At 51.7% G+C, this 22,739-nt stretch overlaps 1 protein-coding gene across 3 annotated transcripts in view; it reads left to right on the top strand.

The window, feature by feature from the left end:
• Window positions 1-1,535: 1,535 nt before the first annotated feature.
• NDRG1 (N-myc downstream regulated 1) overlaps window positions 1,536-22,739 on the top strand; it is a 59,878-nt gene continuing 38,674 nt past the window's right edge. Inside the window, exons 1-3 of one of the 3 annotated variants that reach the window (XM_003903183.4) lie at window positions 1,536-1,658; window positions 14,424-14,504; window positions 18,685-18,720. In XM_003903183.4, coding sequence (XP_003903232.2) covers window positions 14,442-14,504; window positions 18,685-18,720 — 99 coding nt within the window. In that variant the 5' untranslated portion in view covers window positions 1,536-1,658; window positions 14,424-14,441. Of the gene's footprint in view, window positions 1,659-10,344; window positions 10,523-14,423; window positions 14,505-18,684; window positions 18,721-22,739 lie in introns of those variants that run through there. The other 2 variants (XM_009213626.4, XM_009213627.4) reach the window with 2 other exon arrangements.

The raw sequence follows: 22,739 nt of genomic DNA, 5'->3' as shown, positions 1-22,739 counted from the left end.
GTCCTTAATATAGTTAGGGAATGAATGAGCTCAGCTCTACCACGCTGTATGGATGGAGAAACTGCATCTTGGGGCTGTATATGCTATGCACCTGTAGAAAATGTCTTTGCCTTTTCAGTCCTTTCCCAGTGGCAGAGCACAGGACCCAGCTCATAAGAGCAGCTCAATTCTGTTCCTTGTGGAATGACATAATAAATCAGTTTAAGGGCCTAGGGAGGCATGTGGGATGCAGAGGAGAGCCATGGCCCCTGCCTTGGAGACAGCATGGGTTGGCATAGAAAAGAGGTTTACAATTCAGCAGGAAGTGTGTGTGCGCACGCGCGTATGTGTCTGTGGCGGGGCAGGGAGGGTAACCTGAGCTTGCCCTGGGTCTGGTCCTGGGCTCAGTGGCAAATTCAACGCTGGGCAGGTAGCCTGAGGACAATGACGGTGCCAGCTATGAGTCAGGCTTCCTTTATTCATAAAATCATGTTCCTCCATGCAGTGCTTCTCAACCTGGCTGCACGTCAGGAGCCACCTGGGTAGCTTTGTAAAAACCCCAAATGCCCACTTGGTTTGCACCCCCTGAGATTCTGATTAAACCTTTCTGGAGTCCATCTCTCTTTTTATTATCTATTTATTTATTTATTAATTTTGGCGGCTCCTCTGGGGCGTCTCATGTGCAGTAGGGGTTGAGAATTGCTGGTTTCTTTGGCCAGATGAGAACATGCAGGCAATAGTTACAAACAGAGCAGCAGAGCAGGACAGTGCTAAGGTTGGAAAGGGTGTGTCTTGAAAGTTCAGGAAATCAGAATAGGAAGGGGTGAGAACCCTCCCATCTGGGTTTGTGGGGCAGGAGAGAAGAGCCTAGTGGGCAAGGTACAGTGAGTGTGCTTAGAACTGGGAAGATGAGGGGAAGGGGAGGCGCTGGGTGCTGGGCGGCGGTGGGCAAGATGGACGGGATTAAACCGCAGCGAGGATTTCAGCGAGAGCTTTCGCGACAAGGAAGGGTGAGAATGGGAGGGAACCTATCTGGCGAAAGGGAAGGCAGCTGCTGGGCAGGCAGCTGAATCCGGCTGGGGAGCCGAGCGGGTGAGACCCGGAGGAAGTGAAGGGAGTCGCTCAGGGCGCGGCGCTAGAAGAAACTCTGAGGCAGAGCTGGGGGGCCTCCGCCCACACGGAGACACAAGGAAGTCCACATGCACACGCACGAGCGCGCACATGAACACGCACAAGCACACAAACAGCTCCTCCGGGCAGGGCATACGCACCCGCTGCACAGGCCGAGGACCCGGACTCGGAGGGGACTGCAGAGCCGACCCACAACCCGGGCCCCGATGCCCCTCCCGGCCGCGCCCCTACGAAGGCTTGCGCAACAGGCGGCGGCTCCAGTGGGCGCCCGCCGCGCCGCTGCCCCAGCCCAGCCCTACGCGCCTGGGAGGAGGGAGCGGGGAAGGGGTGTGTCCCGGCTGCGTGCGGGGACCGCGAGGGTCTGGGAGGGGCGAGGCGCGGGGGCGGGGCCGCGGTGCCTATAAAGTCGCCCTTCGCCGGGACGTAAACAAACCTCGTCTGGCTCACCGCTCGCGCTCAAGCTTGCCAGCTCACCCTCCGCCCTCGGCTTCCGCGGGGCGCTGCGCCGCCAGCCTCAGCACCGTCCTTTCTTTTCTCCCTCGCGTTAGGTAAGCCCGCGCCCTCTTCTCCCGGGCGCGACGCGGAGCAGAAAGGGGCCGCCCGTGCGATGCCGTTGGAGCGCCGGGACCGCCCTTTGTAGCCCCTCGGACCCCAGGAGTAAGCGCCCCGGAGCTGCAAGTGTGCGGCCACCCAGGGGCGCGGGCGCGAAGGGGCTTTGGGTGCAGACACCGCTGAAGTTGGGGGTGTTCAATTACGGAAAGGGAGGAAAAGAAAGATTCCCATTCATCTCCCCGCTAGCTGCGGATATGGGGTGATGAGACGGCCCGAAAACGCCAGGATAGCATTTCCTGGCCTCCTCTCCGAATCCCAGCTGGCGCCGTTGGCAGGGTTGCGCGCTGGACGTGGGTGCAGAAGGGACTAGGGGAGTGTGTGTGTGGGTGTGGGTGTGTGTGTTTGGGAACGGAGAGATTGAGCGCGAGTGTGTAGATGGGGATGGTAGAGGTGAGCGGCGCTGGCGAGGAGGCTGGAGAAGGGGGCGTGGGTGTGTCTGGCTCACAGACTGGGTCGGGAACGGGCGTAGATCCGAGAGGCTGGTGGCGCTTCAGTCCCGTAGCACACACAGGGCGGTGTGCGTGTGAGTGTAAACGTGTGTTGGGGGGAGGGTCCAGGGTGTGTCACAGTGCAGCACGCGAGTGGGAGCAAGTGTCTGTGAGCGCCGCTGGGCAGGGTGCGCCCCCGGAGGAACCCGCGATTGGAGCAGCGGCGGCGTGGGAGAAGTGGCCTGGGCGAGAGGGGTCTCGCGGACATTTGGCGGCCCCTGAGCTGGCTGGAGCTAGGAGTGGCGTCATTTTCGCCTCCGCCCACCCTCCCCGCTTTCCTCCCCTCCCCTGCCTCCGGTGCTGGCTGCTCCTGCTCTCCAAGGGGGGAGAACAGCTGGAATTACTCCGACGTTCCTGGGGGATCCGCCGCGGTCTCTGATTCAGCCTCGGGAGGAGATTCGGGCTGGGCGTGGGGAATGCGGCTGGTTCTGGGGGAAACACGCTGTCACGCCTCTGTCAAATTAGTAGCTGGAGCTGGAATTTAGTGGGTCGGTTCCTTACTCCCACCCCTCCCCCATACCTCCCTGCCTGTTGTCCCTGCTGTCCCTGGGGGTCCTGAACAGCACGCCTTTGTGGCTTGGAAGTGGGAGATGCCTGGCAGCGGGTGGGGGAGGCAGGGCTCTTGGTTATCTTATGCCCACCCAAGAACAACCCTTCCTCACGGACGCTGGGGACACTTTAGTTTGCTTGGTTTCTTTAAGCTACTGGGAAATATCTAAGATTCAGAGGTCAGCCAGTGGCCAGGCAGGAGGGCGGTAGACATCCTTATAATAGCCATCAGCTGCGCGGGACCTTCTCCTAAGCTGCATCAAATGAACATATCTAAATACAAACCCCCTGTTCTTGCTGCAGAAATGCAGTTTCAAGGTGAATTTTTCAGTCTAGACTCTTCCTGTTTAGAAATTCTGGCGTCCTTATTGAGTTTCACAAATGTGATTGAAATAAGCAAGGTGCAGTGGGGGCAAACCCCAGCGCCCGTCTTGGAAGGGCTGCTTTTTGGTGGGGAAGACAGACACACAGCTGGAGACACAGACCAGTTCTGTGTGGTGTGTGTGGCGGCAGAGCCAGCCCCAGGCTGGGGTGGCACAAAGTGGGGGATGGAGGAAGGTGTAAGGGAGAGAGAGGGTTTCAGTGTGGATGGAAAACGGGGTGTTCTCCTGACCCGTGACTTCTTAGCTTTGCAGGACCGTGTCTCCCACGAGAATGTAAGCTGTATCTGGGCAAGGGGAAGGATTTGCCTGCCTCGCCCTGTAACCTGGCCCCTGGCCCAGTGCCTGGCAGGTGGGAGGAGTTGAAATATGCACATGGGATGAAGTGGATGGCTCTGGGTCTTCTGCCCCATTCTCTGTGAACCAGCAGGTTGAGTTTCAGGCAAGGTAATAGACTGTGCATGGGTGGAGGTGTTGGATTTGGCTTTTGAGGGACCCTGGAGTGTCTGAGTCTCTACTCCTGAAGAAGTTGTTTTGGAGCAACAAGGTTTGATCATTTGGAATGGAGTAAAAAATCTCACACAGGACCTAGTCCAACTTCTTCCCATTTTACAGATGGAAAATGAGGCACAGGGATGGGGAGGGATGTGCGCAGGCCGAGCTGAGCTGGAGCTCAGCTTTGTGGGAGGCTCCTGGGTGGGACTGAAGGCAGTGGAAAGGGTTCCTGACAGGATTTTGCCTGCCTGCTATGGAGGGGCAAAAGGAAATTGCATCTTCACTGAGTTTCTGTCGAGGAAACTTTTGAGGCGAAAGGGGCAGAGTGGGATGATTTTTTTAAAAATGTAAATCAGGTATTTTTGAGAGATTAGTAAAGCCAGCCTGAAGAGCAGGGGCGTAGAGGCTGCAGCCCCCTGAGTTGGCCTTTGACTGAATGGGGGCTGCCCCCCCATGACGGAAGACAGATTTCAACTGAGCTGAGGGCCCTCCCCCCGGGGTACATTGAAACCCACTGGCCTGAACTTGCCTTCACATGGCCCTGAAAGAAAGATGGCATTGTGTTTTTCTGATGGCCCAAAGCTGCAGTTCTTCCTTGGGACCCAACCCCAGAGAATCCCATTCCAGACGTGACTCAAAGGCCCTGTCCTGGGAGAGAAAGCGTGATGACTCAGCATCTACGACTCAAGCAGAGTTCAGGTTTGACTCAGCCTGGAAGGAAGGCCAGGGAGGGACACGGCGTCCCTCTCCCTCCGGAACAGCCACTGTCTCCCTTCATCGGCCTTCATCCTCACAAGAACGCTGCCTGGACCGTATTGCTCCACTGAGTGGATGAGGCAACTGAGGCCAGGAGAGTTTCAGGATTTGCCTGTAGCCATATGGCTCAGGTGGGAGAGCCAGAGTTTGAACCCGGGCAGTTGGACTTCAGAGCCTTTGTTTTTTTTCCATGGCAACATGTTGGGGCGCCTGAAGAAATAGGGATCGAATGAAAGGGCAATCAGGAGCTCCATGCCTCAGTTTGCTTTTCTGTAAAATGAGAGTAACAGACATGGTGTCATCAGGATGTGTAACTATTAATCTGTGTAAACTGAGAACAGCACCCAGCATGTGGAAAACAGTGTGTAGGTGTTTGTTGTCAGGAACACCCACAGAAGACATTCTCAAGGCATCTTCTTGGCAAGCAGAGTCTGGGGCCCTTTGTCCTAAACCTACCCAAGGCTGTGAAAGTGCCTGCAAATGCTTGACCTAGGTTTTGCTTTTTGCTAAGCTTATGTAGGTTGCATAATAGTGTCGTGAGAACCTCTTCTGAAATGCACATTTCCATGCCCAGTCTCCTGCGATTCTGTCTCCATCAGGGGATACCCTATTGTTTCAAAGCTCCCTTGGCTGGGTTGGGAGTCGGGTATCCTGCAGGCAGCCAGAGTTGAGTACTTCTGCTCTGGAACTACAGGGGAGAGAAGAAAGGAAGGTGTGGCCATGCATGCCACTGTACCTTCAGGCCACCCTGTGTCTGCAGTGCCTGGGAATTAGTGCTCAGTAAATGGCTCTTCTTTGCTACAGTGCCTTGGAGGTTCAATGCATCACATCATCTAACTGAGGTAGAAGACATTCTTTCCACCTCTCAGGTCAGAACATTGAGGCTCAGGCTGGTGACTCTTGTGTCCAGAGTCCAGTGAGTGGGGTTCTGGCCAAGGTGAGCCTCCTGAGCCTTTTCCACACTCCAACATTGCCCTTGGAGGCTGCCCACACCCTCTGGGCCCACGTTTTGAGAATGAGTTTGATTTCCTGGATCCACCCCAGGCTGCTCTTCCTGCCTCTCTTGATGGCTGTGTGGTGGAAGGCCTGCGTGTCCACTTGGCTTTTTATCTTTCAACTTGGAGACAGAGGCAGGCTAGATAGCGGTCTTGGCTGAGAACTTGGCCCAGGCAGGTGCGCAGAAGGGCTGGGGACACTGAGGCCCCACAGGAAGGCGGTTGCAGAAGTAGAGGGCCATGAGTAGGTGCCAACGTGGAGCCACGTTCTCGGGGTGGGGGCCATGTGAAAAGAAACCTGGGCCCCCTCGGGTGGGGTATCAGCCCCAGCACTACAGAATGGGAATGGATTACACAATCGGGGCCATAACAGGTCTTTTTTTGACCCAGATCTTTGACTTTCCTACCTAACATTGTTTACAGACCTGCCTACCCCCTGCCTGCCTGGGCTCCATCTCTGACCTTTTGAGTTCAGCCGGTGTTCCTGAACTGAGATGGTAGAAAGTGAGGCTCCTTAACAGTCTGGGGGCCTTGAGTGCCCTCCCCAGCAGTTTAATCTTTCCTTTCTGTAAGTCCGCGGGGGCCTTTCTGCAGCTATACATTTTAACTATGGATAGAGTTCTGTTTAAAGAGAGGTGGGTGGGGGCCCAGGTCTCCATCCTGTTCTCCTGTCTTCACCCTCAGCCCCACCCCCATGGAACCTAAGAAGGTTCTGAGTAGCCCTCTTCAAACGTGGATGTGGGCGGGCCATTTTAGAGTTGGGTCTGTGGCCTCTCTCAGCTGGGAATGCTTACCACCTCTCCCTCCTCCTTTTTTAATTGTGGGACTCTCCTCCTTTCTCCAGAAAGGCCTCCTTGGCTGTCCCCTACTGGAGGGGAGGCTGGGTTGGGTCCCTCCTGGGACCTGCTCATGTTCCCCATGAAACCTGAGAGCCTGTCCTTAGTAGGTATTGTGTTAGTGGTGGTGAAAGGACACCTCCTTTGATTAAGGAAGTAACTTGGACCACCTTGCGTAGACGAGATCGGAGGACCATTCCGGAGGGTGGAAACTGCAAGACCATTCTGGAAAAGGATTCTGTTAGCGTGGCCAGCATCCCATCTCGGGACAAAGGGTTCTGTATGAGGGATCCATTTCCTCGTCCTCTGCTAACACTGGCTCTGTTTGTGTGATGTCCACAAATTATCTCAGACCATCCAGCGCAGCTCATGCCTGTCTCGCAGATTTCACAGAGTAATCCTCTAAGGAGACCAGTGTCCTCCTTTGGACTTCCAGTTATTCACCTCATCCCCTCAGACGGTCATCTTCTCTCTGCCAAACAAATTACTCGAACTGCCGAAACTCCACTGAGAATCTCCAGGAAGATCTCGGTTGTATTGCAGAAAAGAGGTGGGCCCTGACGAGATTCCTGACACCTCCCTCTTCCTGCTGTTGTGTTTGGGACACTCTCTCGGATCTCCCTGGTGCTGTGCTCAAGCTGAACACACACAAGTTCAGTGTCGCCTCCAGCCCCTCTGGACCCACACCCAGGGAGTGAATGCAGCTTTGGCTTGTTTGAGAGGGAGGCAGTGGGGTTCACCTTCTTAGTGATCCCTTATTCATTCCTTGAATATCAAACATCACTGATGCATCCTGGGTTTCAGGGTCCACTGCAAAGCACAGGGGCCCTCGAGGAGTTCCTAGTGTGGTTTTGTTCTCTGTGTACCATTTGCACTGTTTCCTTGATTTTGATTGCTCTGATACATTTCCCTAACCTCTAAACTAGGGAACTTTCTTGAAGGTCCGATGAATCCACCCATATTGTTTGCTGAGTTGATTAGATAAGAAAGACAGTGCTTGAAGACTGCCAACTTCCTCACCCTCCCCAGGGCCTTGAGTTTCAAAAGGTCCAGAAAACACCAAGAGAGCCCATGAACTGCTTTGTAGCTTGACTTCAAAATCTGTTTTGGCAGAGAAATGACAAAGGAATGTATTCACAGTAAGGCAGGGCCATCCAGGGTCTGTCCAAGGTGGTTTTCCTTGAGGTTCAGGCAGAAACGGTGCTGTTCTGGGCAATTTTCTGGGGAAGCTGCTATAGCAAACAGTCATAGCACACATTGATTTTTTCCCCTGCTTTTAAAATCTGTTCTGTAAAGAGCCCAATGTGCTGGAGAGAACACTGGCTTTCACGTGGCCTTGAAACCAGGCATGCTATGGAGGGTGGAATCTGGGCCAGTTGCTGTTGGTGACAATCGATGCTACACTTGTCAACAATTCCCGCCTGTCCTCCCTTTATCTGCTTCACTGAAGGCCTCCAGGGGACTGTTGTCTGCCCTCCCCCGAGGGGAGCGAGTGCCACACCTGCACCCACAGCAAACCAGTGAGATTTTCACCTTTCCCTCCGCAGGGAGGAATCTAGACATGTGGCCTTTGGAAGTCAAGTGGGCCTTTGTGTTTGTTTTTGAGCCTCAGGTTACCCGTCTGGGAACTGGGTATAATACCCAAGCTCTCCTGGGGGAACCGTCTTGAGGAGCAAGTGAAACAGTGTGCTGAGTGAACGCTTTTCCAAAGCATTGAGTTGGCCATCTTAGGAAGGTGCTATGGGGGAGCAGAAAACAGAACCGTCTGGGTGTTGTGAAGGGAGAAAAGTTCAAGACGCTGGTTTTGCCAAGACGCTGGTTTTGCCAAAAGCTCAAACCTACTCATGGTGGCTCAGTGGCGGCTGCAGAGCGGAGGAGAGGCATGTGACTGTCCCAGCTGACCTCCACATGCTGAAAGCCTCACGGTCACAGGCAGCCCACCTTACAACGTTGCATCTGGGCCATGGGTGGTGGTAAGGACTATGGATATATTTAGGACAATGTTGAGGTCATTTCAGCGTTCCCTTTAAGGTTGCTTTAACCTGTGCCAGCTTGATGCTTGCTGGCCTGGGGCACAGATCTTAACCTCTTGGTGCCTCAGTTTCCTCATCTGTTAAATGGTGACATGCTGGCACCTCCCTCCTAGGGTTTCTGTGAGGCTTAAAGGAAGTACGGGGTTTAGAACCCAGTTAGTGCTGCAGATACTGTTCCTGGTGCTGTTTTTGTGGTGTGTCTGTGTAGGGTTATATTGTTGCCTTCCTGTGGCTGCTCTTCGTGGCGGGTGGAACCTGGAACTTCTAGAACAGATCATGGATGTTTCTCTGCTGGATACCCCTTCAGCCTCACCCTGTGGGAGTTCTGGGGGCCCAGGAGAGTTTGCTCAAGAGGGTGTGCAGATGGGTGGCAGAGCTGGGGCAAGGCTCTAGTCTTAACAGACAGGAGTCTGAGGCCGGCAGAAGTGGGGGCCTTGGTCCAAGGTGCAGGGCTAATCTGGCCAGAACTGAGCCCAGCAGGGCCTTGGTAAGACCCCGTGGCCCTTTTGTCTTTGTGAAGCACCTTCCTGCCTGGGTTTCCGTTTGCCTATAAGTTTGCTGTGGACAGCGTGATCTCCATAGACATACACTGTGCCTACTTTACAGATGGAGAAACCAAGGCCCAGAGAGGAAGTGACTTGCTCAGAGTCATGGAATAGGAAGGTGGCAGGGTCCCCATGCCCTGATTCCTAGGCCAGCGTTCCTGCTGCCCCACTCAGGTTTTTGGGAATCACAGGCTCTGTGTGTCCCCTCAGTCCCCCAGGAGCTATTGAACAGTTCTCAAGTGGCTTCAGATTACCCAAGAGGCCTGTGCCCACTGCCCCCCCAGGCCCCAGGGTCACGGGTCATGTTCTTTTGTTCCTCAGGCAGATCCTAGCCTTGACTTTGCCTGGAACCTGTGATCCAGCTCTCCACTGACTCTCCTGGGTCTGCTGGACCGGAAAGGTATTTGTGTGGCCCCTCTTGGGCCCTCGTTACTCATTGACAGACAGTGCTGGTGGAGAGGAGGGCCCTAGTGGTGGTGCACTGGGCCTGATAATCAGAAACCTTGGTGGCAATTTGCTGAACATTTTCTGTGTGTCCCTCTCCTTACTGGGACTCTAGGACTGAAACCCAGGTCGCGTCCTCACAGATGTCCTGACATCTCCAAGGCAACCCTGAAAGGAAAGTATGCTGATGAATTAAGCAGCTGTTTGCCAGGTTCTCCCCGCCACTCTTGAATTTAAGCCGCACTGCTGATCCTTGGGAGCAGGAGTTAGCATACCCACGGACAGACAAGCAAACTGAGGCAAAGAGATTAGATAGCCAGGCATGGTGGCCTATGCCTGTAATCTCAGCTACTCAGGAGGCCGAAGTAGGAGGATCACTTGAACCCAGGAGTTCGAGACCAGTCTGGGCAACATAGCAAGACCCTGTCTCTCTAAAAAACAAAAAGAAGAATACATTTTAAAAAAGAGATTCGATAAATTATGCAGGATCACAGAGCTAATAAATGGTAACACCAGCATCTGATCGGCAAGCCTTCCCCCAGCTCCTGGCTACCTTTCACTTCTCTGGTCTTCTCGGAATTCCTCCCAGGCAGGTGGATGGGAAAGGAAGAAGTGGAGATACAAGTCAGGCTGGCAGCTGGTGCTGTGACCTGGAGCCCTGTTTTTGGCGCTAAGCTGGGTTTTAGCTGAAGGAGACCTGCTGGAGGGGTGTCCTCTGTGCTTCTTAGGGAGCAAAGATGGCCTTGGAGATGGAGACACGGTTTGTCAGTCCCAAGCCACTCCAAAGGCAGGGCAGGTGGGCTAGGAGTCAGCCCTGGGTCCCCCGCTGTGCTGCGTGTGGCCCTGCCCTGCCACCCCGCCTGTTAGAGGACCACTTAGATGCTTTCTAGTGGGCCCCAATGTTCTGTGATTAGGACTTTGCACGAGGCAGAGGGAAGGGGTAGGGACTGGAGTCCAGCAAGGACCTCAAGCCCAGGGACAGGCTCCACCTGCCACACCTGCTAAGCCATGAGGGCCTCAGGTGCCCGGCGGGAGGGAGCAGGAGTGGAGGCACCAGCCCGAGCCCCCAAACCAGGTCACGTATCACCTGCCATTTCCTGCTGGTAGAAGGAGATCACAGACACCAGAAGTCAGCGTCTTCTGCCAGAACTGGGTCCTTCCGTGATTCTCAGGTGGTGACTTTGAATCCCAGAACAAGTGTTTTGGGGAGAGCGGAGTGAAGGAAGGCTGTGAACATCGGACCTGGCTCTGCTCCAGCCCCTGTGCTGCAGCCAGCGGGGTGAGCTCAGGACAGCGGCAGCCGCTTGGGCCCAGCCTCCTCCTCCGTGAATGAAGGTGGTGGGGGGTGCGTGTGTGCGTGTGAGTGCGCGTGAGTATAAATGACTGTGAATGTGAGAACCCATGAAAGTGAGAGTGTCTCAGTGTGTGAGAATGTGTGAGTGTGTGAGAATGAGTGTGTGAGAATGTATGTGTGACTATAAGTGTGTGAGTGTGAGAATGAGTGTGAGAAGGAAAGTTTGCAAGTGTGTCAGGGTGAGAGGATGTGTGAGTGCATTTGAGAGTGTGTGTGTGTGCGTGCACTAGATTAAATAAGAATGCATCCAACTGACATTTTCTGGATACTGTTACCTACTAGGAATTACTAAAATTAGCTGTTCCAAAGGAGGGTGGATGTCGCACCAGGGGACATTTAGCAACGTTTGCAGATTCTTTTGCTGGTCACAGCTTGGGGTGTATGCTGTGGGCATGTGGTGGGCAGAGGCCAGGGATGCTGCTGAGCCTCTTCCCATGCTCAGGGCAGCCCCTAAGGCAGAGGCTGCTTGCGGGGCCCAAATGTCAGCAGTACTGAGCTGAGGATCTCTGTCCAGGAGGCACAGATACTGTCCTGGATGCTGTCCAGACAGCATCCGCTCTGCCCTCCAGGGGGACAGACAGGACAGTGGACACAGCCCAGACGCAGCCTGATGAGTGAGCCCGAGGGAGCGCCTGTCCCCTCAGGACTGTGAGCTCCGTGGGGGCGGGAGCTGGGTCTGTTAGCTCATGATCCCCACCTGGGTCCCATAGCCGGTCTCATCACCAGAGCTGGTGTTAGTTTTGTTCTGAGCTCCATGTTGGGCACATAGAACCTAGTGTAGGAAGAAACCTCTGAATAAATCCTGAGTTTTCCAACCTGCTTCCCAGAACTCAGATGTTGTTTGAGGGCCAGCCTGGTGGCATGGGGGCTGGTGGGGGCAGATTGTAGAGAGCCAAGTCCCAGGTGGAGTGGGGTTCAGGCCCCTTTTCCTGGCTTCAGCCGAAGCACCTTGGCTTTTTAAATATTTAAATATTTATTTTTTTAACATTTTAAAATGTTGAACTTCCTTACATGATTTCCTTTGGACAAAAGCTCCTGCAAATAAAGTTTGAAAAGTTTTTTGGTTGAGGCTTCAGGGACAAGGTAAGGGCTGCTTGACGGGCCCAACTTGGGAGAACTGAGGTGAGGGAGCCGCTCTCCTCCTGCCCGGGTGGTGGACCGCCAGCAGCTGGCTGGGTCACCCCGCAGAAAGCACCTTCTGCAGTCCTTGGTTCATGCGGCCTTGGTATTGCAGGGCGCGGCCAACATGCAGGCTCCTTCAGGTCTGCAGCCCCCACAGTCCCCCCAGAATAGTGCAAAGCTTTATCCAGTCTCCCCGCAGACTTCAGAGTCTAGGACGCTTCCTAAATGGTTCAAAATCAATGGAATCATTTGGGGGACAATAAATAATGTCACCAGACATTGCCAAATGTCCCCTGGGAGATAAAATCCCCCCTAGTTTAGATATGTCTTGTGATCATCCTCGGCAGTTTTATCTCTAGACTTCCCAAAGGCCTTTAGCACTGAGGGGGTTGGGTCAGAGAAGGCCCCACCAGCTCAAAAAAGCAGATGCTCAAGAACTTGATATTTCTAGGAGACACAGCGATTTTTCAGCCCCTTGCCTCTTGTGGTCTGGGAAGCTAAGCTGTAGGAAGGAAAAAGGTGCCGGGTAGCGTGAAGAGGTTTCACCAGATAGAGGAAACGGGGAAGGTGGACATTTCTCTCTTGTGTGTTCTGGAGAAGGAGAGAGCTGGTGGAGGCTGACACCATATCCTAGTGTGATCATGGTTTCTGGAAGCCAAAGAGAACTGACAAAACTGGACTGAACCACAGCGTTTGTTGAGTCCTTTTAAATGTAGAATTTGTTTTCCAGACATTGCACTCTTGGGGTTTAGCGAGAATTTAAAAGTGAATTTTACTGAAAGCATGGCTGTTGAGCTACATTGCTCATTTATTGAGAGAGGGAGTTGCAGCCTGACTGTGCCTAGGAGAGTCTCTCATGCTGGGAGCTAGAGGTAGAGAAAAGAACAAGCTACCTGCTTGATGAAGCTCACAGATAGGACTGCTTGAACCCACCTGGGGGGACAGTGAGAGCCCCCTGACTTCACCCTGGCGTGCTTTGCTGAGCAGGGTATGCTAAGAAGCTCCTGTGACATGAGAAGTCCTTTCAGTCTCAGAATGAGGGATGGCGTTGACAGGGCCCTGGGTTTCTGGAAGGCTCCCTAGGCTGTGTAGGCGAGGTGTCCCACAGGCCAGGGTCTTGGGACCACAAACCTGCTGAATTAGCAAGGCTAACAGACCCGGGCCTTTCATGCCTCCTGCCTCCAAGCTGGCAGCTGCCCAGGAATGCTCACAAATATAAAACCGACTTTGTTTTCAGAATGTTCTGGAGCATAGACTCCAAAGTCTGTATAAAGGCATTCTTGTGGGGCTGGTTATCTACTGGGGAAAATCATGCTGGGGCCCCAGACCAGAGCACCCCAGTGGAGAGCGGGATCCGCCCATGGAATGCCATGTGTTGGCACAAGGGATGGATCCGGGGTGGATTCAGGGTGGCCCGCACTTGCCGGCTGACCTCTAAGAGGTGTTTCACCAGGTTCTTGGGAATTCCTGGGTCTTCAGAGGAGCCCTAGGCAGGCATTTCAGAGACTTGCATTCTCTCTACCATTGCATCCAAGGGGCCTTGGGCAGTGCGGGGCCCAGGTTCCCACTCTGAAGCTGGCAGTGTGAGGGCTTTGGTCAGGCTGGTTCTCATGGCCTTTTCCATTCAGAAAGTCTGGATCTGTGAACCAGGTGGGTGGCCTGGGCTCTTCCCTCTTGTCACTTACTCCTTCACCCCCAGTCCTCTGATGCTGTCTGTAATACTTGACCTTATTCTGCATTTTTTATGCTTCACCCCAGGGATTGGTGGGCATTTAATTTTTCTAACTTGACTACTGATCTATAGGAATACATGCTTATGCTTCTGGTTTCTAGATTCAGCTCTTGGAAGTATGATTAATAGATATCACCACCTGCCCGAGCCATGCACCCCAGGGAGTCAATGGCAGCATTCTGAGTGTTCCTGGGCTCTGCTTCAGTCTGGTTTTGCAGCCCACAGTTCTGCACCTGCCCTGTGTTAGAGCACAGGTAACTGTGCTCATCTGGCCCATTCCTTGCTTTGGTCCAGGAAGTGCTTTTTGCCTTGGAGGTCCTTTTTCTGACAAAACTGTACTATGTGTTCAAGTGCCTGCCAAACTCCTTGGATTAAGGTTCTCCTCTGCCCTCTTCCCTTTTAGCAGGTAGCTGAGAGTCCTGCACCATGGGGTGTGTATGTGGGTGTGTGCGTGCGCACGTGGATCCCTGTGTGTCTCTGCGTCTGCGTCACCAGCCTTCTGTGAGGGCTAACTGTGAGGCTGAAGCTTGTACTATGCCTGTACATGGTAAGCATTGTATGAGCTTGTGTTCCCGTTTCATTGTCACTTGGGCTGCCTGACTTTGGGATGAGCAATGCAGGTCCCCGTCTAGAATGCAATGAGCTGCGTCCTGGGTATGGTGGGTGGGCCTGAACTCGGTATGGGGACCTGTTTGTGAGCCTGATCCATCCATTTCTTTGGGAGGGTAGTGTCTGTGAGCCTCAGTATCCTCTCCCAGGAAATCCACTGCCCTAGGCCCAGTGGAAAGACTGAGTTGGGTCCATGGGCCGTGTGTACAAGGCGCCTCCTCATCCCCTGCAGTGCATCACAAGGGAGGTGAAGCTGCTGGGCCGAGCACAGGCCTGGCCTTCTCGCCATTGGTCTTGGATTTGCTTCCTTCGGGAAACCTCTCTGCAGGAAGTGTTGACCTTTTGGCCTTTGTCTCTTTGCAGGCAGGTGACAGCAGGGACATGTCTCGGGAGATGCAGGACGTAGACCTCGCTGAGGTGAAGCCCTTGGTGGAGAAAGGAGAGGTGAGTGGAGATCTTCCTGGCTACCATATCACAGGCACATGTGCACATAGACACACACAGGCACACCGGAGCTCACACTCGCACTTATGGGCATGCAAACACTGCAGAAATACACATGTATGCAACATACAAACATGCTGCACACACATGTACACAGCATACACACACATGCATACACACATAACACATGTGTCCACTGCTTCCTTGAAATGTACAGTTGTGAGAGGCTCTGGTTCAAGTCCCATAGGATTGGGGGCTGGGCCCCTTGCCCACTTCTCTGGGCCTTTCTACTGTCATTTGTAATGTGAGGGCATCGAACCAGAGGTTCTCTCAGCTTTCCCGTCTCTAACATTCTGGGATTATAGAACATGCAACATGGGGCCCAGTTGCCCATGAGGACTGCCTGCCTCAGCTCTGATTAAAGCTGCATACCCTGGGGCCACACCGTCTGGGCTTAAATCCCAGCTGTGACACTTTGCAGCTTGGTGTCTACTTGCAAACCTCTCAGTCTCTTCATGTTCTAGTTCTTCATCTGTAAAATGGTGACATTAGGACTTACCTCTTGGGGCCAAGTGAGGATGGAGTGACCTAATTCATAGGCTGAGGCGGGAAGATCACTTGAGGCCAGGAGTTCGAGACCAGCCTGGCCAACATGGTGAAACCCCGTCTCTACTAAAAGTATAAAACTTAGCCAGGAGTGGTGGTGTGCACCTGTAATCCCCGCTACTTGGGAGGCTGAGGCAGGAGAATTGCTTGAACCCAGGAGGCAGAACTTTGCAATAGAGGAGATGGGCAATGCATAGTCGCTTTTTCATTTGCTATTATTATCTTTTTGGGCACACCTCTTCTGTCAACAGAGCCCTTCCTGTTGGAAACAGAGGCCCCTGTCCTATAGGCTGGGCTGGCAGGGCCCATCCTGGGCTGATGGTTCTGATGATGAATGAACCTTTACATTTGCACAGTTGACATTGTAGCTTCAAAACATGTTCACATCCCAATTCTCACTGAGCCTCATAACTACCTCTGATGATATGTCTTTTTAAAAATGTGGAAGCTTTGGTCCAAAAGTGAAGTTAGTCTAAAGCCAACTAAATGCTTTTAAAAATGATAATTACCATTCACTAACCACATCCTGCATGCCTGCTTCTCTGCCAACCGTATTTCAGCTTTGGTTCATGCAGGTCCCAGGTTCTGTGATTGTACTCATTTTGTAGAGGAGGAAGTTGAGTCTTAGGGAGGTTAATTTGTCTGCTTTGCATAGTTACAAAGTGTGGGACATGGTATCAAACCCAGGCCAGCTGATGTTGGTGAAAAGACTGTTCATTTAATTTCCTTATGACTCTACATGTGACTGATTTGTTTTAGGTTCATAATTTCATAGACTTTTCTTTAAAAATGTGTGAGGCAACTATCTCTTTTCACCTTTTGCTGATTAAAAAAAAAACAACACAAAAAACTGATCCTAGACAGGAAGGGGATTGGCCAAGTTCATTCAGATAGCTAGTACAACTAGAATTCGGAACCAAGCCTGGGGAAGCTACAGAATACTTGCTTATCATTCCACCCTAGGGGTCTGCAAATCTTTTCTGCAAAGGGTCAGATAGTAAATATCTTAGACACTGAAGGCCACATGATCTCTGTTGCAAGCAGTCAACTTTGCCATTATAGCATGAAAGCAGCCATAGACAGTATGTTAGTGAATGTACTTGCTGTGTTCCAGTAAAAATTTAAAACATTGGGTGAGGCAGATTGCAGTGTGCCAACCGCTGCTGTATACTGTGCAGGTTCTAAATCCATGTCCTCTTAACTCTGGGTCTGTGACATAGTCTTCTGAAACAATCAAACAAAAACTTCTAGGTAGAACAAATACATATCACCGTATTCTTATTTCTACCTTTTAAAAAAGCCCTGTGAAAATAGTATCCCACACTTTCCTTTATTCACTTAACATTTCTGGGAGCTCTTTTCAACATCAGTCCACAATCCACTTGCTTTTCTCTTTTTAGGTGCATAGTATTCTACCTCATGTATTTGCCCAGTGCCCAGTATGTGAACACCTGTGTCTTTCCAGCCTTTTGCTATTACAAACAGCGCTGCAAGAAATTCACACCCTTGTATCTTTCATGTGTGTCATTCCATACATGTGCAGATACAGCCCTAGAAAAAAGTTATCAGAAGTGACATCGTTGGGTCCAAGGGTGAATGCATTTAAAACAATATTTTTTATTTATTTCAGGCAGCCTACTGGAATCCTTACAACATTTTATGTATGAAACATGTCTCTAAGAGCTTATCCACTCAGGGTTACATGCCAGTGCATCTCTCAGTGAATATTTACCCTTTCTTTCAAGGTTTAGATGGAAATAAATTCCTTTCGTTTCCTTAGATTGACTCAGCAAAGTGTTTAGAGTTAGGCTGAACTATTGGGAAGTTCTTCCTTGTGTCTGTCCGCAATCTGGATTGCCACTGCACTCTGCTGACATTTTGAAGTTTGGTGCTTGTTGTACAGAATGGCTTTCTCCATTCTTTCCCACCAGTACACACTCATGTGCACATATACACACACAGTGCAATGGTATAGGTGCCAGCCACGTTTGCTTCCACTTCAATTTACCCAGAGTCCCTGATGTTCTTGCCCACAGCCCAGGGGATGTGGAGCTATTTGAATCCCCAGCACGAGGGCCTGTGTTGTCATCTAGTCTTCCAATCCGTGCCATCTAATGGGGGCTCCATTCCATCATCCTGTTCCCCTCATCACTTTTGCATTTTCCTCTGCTGAGCTGTCTTCTTTTCTGGAGGTTTGTGGTGGGTGAGGCTGGGGCTCAGTTTTCACAGAGTGTTGGGACTCCGTCTCTGTGTCAGGAGGAGGAAAACATGCCAGCAACATCTGTTAGGAATGTTGGCCAGCCAAGACTCCAGTTGGTCCTGCGAGTCACACTTTCACCAGGCCAGAGGAGACATGGGGCTTTTCTCTGTCTTCCTGGGCCTGTCCTGCCATGGACAACTCTGGTAAAAGGTAGAATTTGGGCTGAAACTCAGAGTTTTTTTTTTTTTTTTTTTGAGATGGAGTTTCACTCTTTTTGCCCAGGCTAGAGTGCAATGGTGTGATCTAGGCTCACTGCAACCTCTGCCTCCTGGGTTCAAGGAATCCTCCTGCCTCATTCTCCCAAGTAGCTGGGATTACAGACATGTGCCACCATGCCTGGCTAATTTTGTATTTTTAGTAGAGATAGGATTTCTCCATGTTGGTCAAGCTGGTCTCGAGCTCCCGACCTCAGGTGATCCGCCCGCCTCGGCCTCCCAAAGTGCTGAGATTACAGGTATGAGCCACCGCACCCAGCCTGAAACTCAGAATTTTTAGGTTGAGGGAAATGCTTAGAGGTCTCCACTGCCTGTTTCTACTCACAAGAGATTGAAATTTGATCCAGGTCCAGATGGCAGCAGCCATAGAAAAAATGTAAGGAGGACTATGATGTGGTCAGGTTTGAGTTTAAAAGTATAGCACACGGGTGGAGCCAGGGAGACCAATTAATAGTCAGATATCAAATTTCTGTATCTCTCAAGCTTGTCATCAGCTTAGACCTTCAGATTTTTATCTGTCAAGGCTGTTGTCAGAAAGGAATCCAGTTAATGTGTCCGCTTTTCTGCTGGACTTCTATTTTGCGATGAAAAGGAAAGTCTGGGCTGGGCGCAGTGGCTCATGCCTGTAATCCCAGCACTTTGGGAGGCCGAGGCAGGTGGATCATGAGGTCAGGAGGTCGAGACCATCCTGCGAACATGGTGAAACCCCGTCTGTATTAAAAATACAAAAAAAAAAAAAAAAAAAAAAAAAAAAAAAGCTGGGAGACGTGAGGTGGTGAAGCCACCGCCAGTTCCAGCTACTCAGGAGACTGAGTCAGGAGGGAGGAAATAAAGTGAACAGGAGGCGAGGAGCTTGCAGGCAGAGGCGAGGTCGCACCCACACACTCCAGCCTGAAGCTGGAGCAGAAGCCGAGACTCAGTCTCAAAAAGCAAAAAAAAAAAGGAAAGGAAAGCCTGCCTTTGTGAGGAATTAGGGAGACCCCACAAAGGAGGGAGCATAGTTAACAGATTCAGGGCGTAGAAAGGCCCATACGTCCCAACATTATTTCTCTTACAGAAGACACAGATGAAATTGACAATCTTTTTTATCTTTCCACAGACCATCACCAGCCTCCTACAAGAGTTTGATGTCCAGGCAAGTAGAGGATATGGCTTTCCTTCCCCTTCCTCATCCCATCTTCTCTTTTTCCTCTTTCTTTCCATTGGTTTAAGTAGATCATTCCGCAAACGTTGCGGGCAAGGGGAGAGAAGGCCGTGGTCTCAGCTAGGTCCTCACCCTCAGCTGCTGCTCCCAGACAGAAGCTGGCTTGAGTGCTGGCCAGAGAAGCAGAGACCAGTCACTTCCCACAGAAGCAGAAGACCCCTCCTGTTTCAGCCCCAAAGAATTGGCCAGAACGGTGGGACGTGTGTGGGGAAAATGGTGTGACGCCGGGCTGGCTTGGGACCCTGTGAGGGGAGGGAACAGAAGCAAAAGCTCGATGTTCTTGGCTCTGCTTGGGAAACTGAAACCAGCCTTCTCTGTGGTTTACTGGCCCAGAACTGAAGCATCTCCATCCCCACTCAGGATTGCAGGGCGTGCCAGGGGGTGCAGCTCAGCTGTGTCCAAGAACAGGCTCTCAGGAGAACAGACTAGGCTCTCTCAGCTGAGGGCTGGGTCAGAACTTGAGGAACTCTTAAGTCCTAGACTCGTTAGCCCCAAGCTCGGGTGGGTCCGGTGCTGTGCTGGGCTCTAGAGGGCGGGGCAGAAAGCCTGAGCATATGGCGAGCTCGTGGTCTCCCTGAAGAAGGACAGGCGCGCTCCTGGACCAGCCAAAGGCGGCTGAGATGTGCTCACCTGAACATCTACCTGTGTGTTGCACACGTGTCCCCAGTTTGGGACCCATTCTGTGCTCTGCATCTCACTCCTCTGTTCTACCTCCGTACCTCAAAACAACTCCACTTTTCCTCTTGAATCTCTTATTTCATGAATGCGCCCCCATCCATCCCGAGGTGAGGAATCTTGCACTGTCTTTGGAAGGAAGGGAAAGGAGGGGAGGGGGCTGGAAGCGTTGGCTAGTAGATCATCCAGGCTTTCGATACTGCCCCCAAGGTGTGTATTTTCTCCTCATCCTGGTTGTGTCAGGCTGTTCCTGGAGATCCACCCTGACCTCAGTGTTGAAGAAGAAGAAAGGGCCAGGTACAGTGGCTCACACCTGTAATCCCAGCACTTTGGGAGGCCAAAGCAGGCAGATCACCTGAGGTCAGGAGCTCGAGGCCAGCCTGGCCAACATGGAGAAACCCTGTCTCTACTAAAAATACAAAAATTAGCCAGGCGTGGTGGTAAGTGCCTATAATCCCAGCTACTTGGGAGGCTGAGGCAGGAGAATCCCTTGAACCTGGGAGGCGGAGGTTGCAGTGAGCCGAGATCGCGCCACTGCACTCCAGCCTGGGGAACAAGAGTGAAACTCCATCTCAAAAAAAAAAAAAAAATAGAAGAAGAAGAGAGACAGCATTGGGAGCTGACTTGCCTGAGGTCACTCAGCAGTGATTGGGGAAGTGGTGCCAGACTCTGGGCCTCGCCTCTTCCAGCCCTGAGAGCTTCCCTTGCTGCTTGTGTAGGTTTTAGTGATGTTGGTGAGGGCTTCCTACCCGCCAGGCACTGTGCTGAGAGCTTCCCAGCTAATATCTCATGTAATGCCTCAATATCTCATGGTAACATGAGAGGCACCATTAGCCTTATTTTTCAGATGGGTAGACTGAGGCCAGTGGAGGGACCGGGAGCCACACTCAGGTCTGCCTGACCAGGAAGGAAGCCCATGTTCTTCCCGCGCCACTCGTGTGCTGAGGTCCAGGCTTCTCCCACGCCCTGGCCGGAGCTCCATCCCGCTCCTCTCTGTGTTGCAGGACGCTGGGCATGCGAAGGTGTTCCAGGAGGGTGGGAGGTGAATGCACTGTCTTGAGGTTTATCAAGTCCAAGCCTTCATTTTACAGCTAGGGAACCTGAGGGGCAGAGAAAAGGAGAAGTCACTCCAGGGTGGCATGGTGGGGCAGCTAAGAGTTATGGCAGCGGATCCTCTTTTTCACCCTCTTGAGAATGGGGAAAAATGCGCCCAGGGCAGTCAGAGCTGCAACAGATGCAGTGGCTGCAGCACCAGCACCATGGCCTTGGTTGTTTGGTTCTCTGAGCTGAGAACTGCTGGAAGTTAGTCCCAGGGGACATCTGCTCATTCAGGGATGGGCCGGGCCACATCAGCCTCCCTCAGCCTGATCGAAGCTGCCCTTGCCAACCTTCCCCGTGGCTGAAATGTCAGCTCCTTGTGTTCCCCAGGGGAGCGGCTTGCTGGCACTGAGGTTGTATCTTCCTGCAGTGGGGATGTGATTGTCCATCCTCCTCAGGTGAAAGCCCCATTCCAGAGCCAGGAAGAGTGAACCGCAAGCCCCATGGATGCCCTTTCCTGGTGATTGACCTAGCACAAGTTGCTTCACCTCCATTTCCCCATCTGTGAAATGGAGACAGCGCTTCAGCCTTGTTAAGTGGCATTGGAGAGAGGACACTAACAAGGGCCAGTGTTGTGGTGCTTCCCGCATCAGTGCTGGGCCAAGCATCACATACCCTATCCACTAACTATCATGGGGTGTTTTCCCTAATTATTTTTGTTGTTATGGAAAACTACACATAACGTCCAATTTACCGTCTTAACTACTTTTAAATGTACAGTTCAGTAATATTAAGTATGTTCATATTACTGTGCAACTGTCACTATCATCCATCTTCAGAACTTTATGTATTTTTATTTTTGTTTACACAGAGTCTTGCTCTGTCATCCAGACTAGAGTGTAGTGGTGCGATCTTGGCTCACTGCAACCTTTGCCTCCTGGGTTCAAGCAATTCTCATGCCTCAGTCTTCTGAGTGGCTGGGATTACAGGTGGCCGCCACCACACTGGGCTAATTTTTGTATTTTTAGTAGAGATGGGTTTTTCCATGTTGGCCAGTCTGGTCTCGAACTCCGGACCTCAAGTGATCTGCCTGCCTCAGCCTCCCAAAGTGCTGGAATTACAGGCTTGAGCCACCACACCCCCAGAACTTTAAAACTTGCAGAGCTGAAACTCTGTCCCATTAAACAACTCCTCATTCTAGCTTCAGGCAGTCACCCTTCAATCTTCTGTCTCTGTGATTTTGATTACTCTAAGTACCTCATATAAGTGCAATCATATACTATATTATTATTATAAAACTGTATTCATTTGCATTGATTTGTTCTTTGCCAGTGTCTAGCTGATATAGGTTAGCATCATGTCCTCACGGTTCATCCCTGTTGTAGCAGGTGTGAGCATTTCCTTCCTTTCTAAGGCTGAATCATATTCTATTGTATGTATGACCCACATTTTGCTTATCCATTTGTCCGTTGGTGGACACTTTGGGCACTTTGGGCTATTGTGAATAATATAGCCTGCTTTGAACATGCACGTACAGATATCTCTTTGAGATCCTGCTTTCAGTTTTGGGGGGTATATACCCATAAGTGGAATTGCTGGAGGTTTTAGTCCATTCTCAAGCTGATATAAGGACATGTCAGAAACTGGGTAATTTATAGAGAAAAAGAGGTTTCACATGACTGGGGAGGCCTCGCATTCATGGTGGAAGGTGAAGGAGGAGCAAAGGCGCGTCTTACATGGCGGCAGGCAAGAGCATTTGTGCAGGGGAACTGCTCTTTATAAAACCATGAGATCTCTTGAGACTCGTTCACTATCATGAGAACAGCACAGGCAAAACCTGCCCCCATGATTCAATTACCTCCCATTGGTTCCCTCCCACGACATGTGGGGATTATGGGAGCTACGATTCAGGATAAGATTTGGGTGGGGACACAGCCAAACCCTATCACTGGATCATATGGTTATTTTGGATTTTAAAATCTTGGTTGTCAATTCTGAGAAACCTAGAAAGCATAGTTTATCTGTTCCCTGTGAAGATAATTCCTCACATTTATGTTTCTCTGGAAAGTCTGCAAAAACACTTTTGCATTCTCCCATCTCAGGACACAGGCAACTGAGAGAACAGAGAATAGGAGCTCTCGCCCCTACTCTCAGGGAAGGTCAACCTATGTGGCTCAGGCTGGGATCGGTTAAGGAGCTGCCCCTTAGGACATCATTAAAGTGGGGACCACACAGAG

The sequence above is a fragment of the Papio anubis genome, chromosome 8 (assembly GCF_008728515.1).
Source record: "Papio anubis isolate 15944 chromosome 8, Panubis1.0, whole genome shotgun sequence".
Taxonomy (NCBI): domain Eukaryota; kingdom Metazoa; phylum Chordata; class Mammalia; order Primates; family Cercopithecidae; genus Papio; species Papio anubis.
This window is presented reverse-complemented; position numbering and strand designations above follow the sequence as displayed.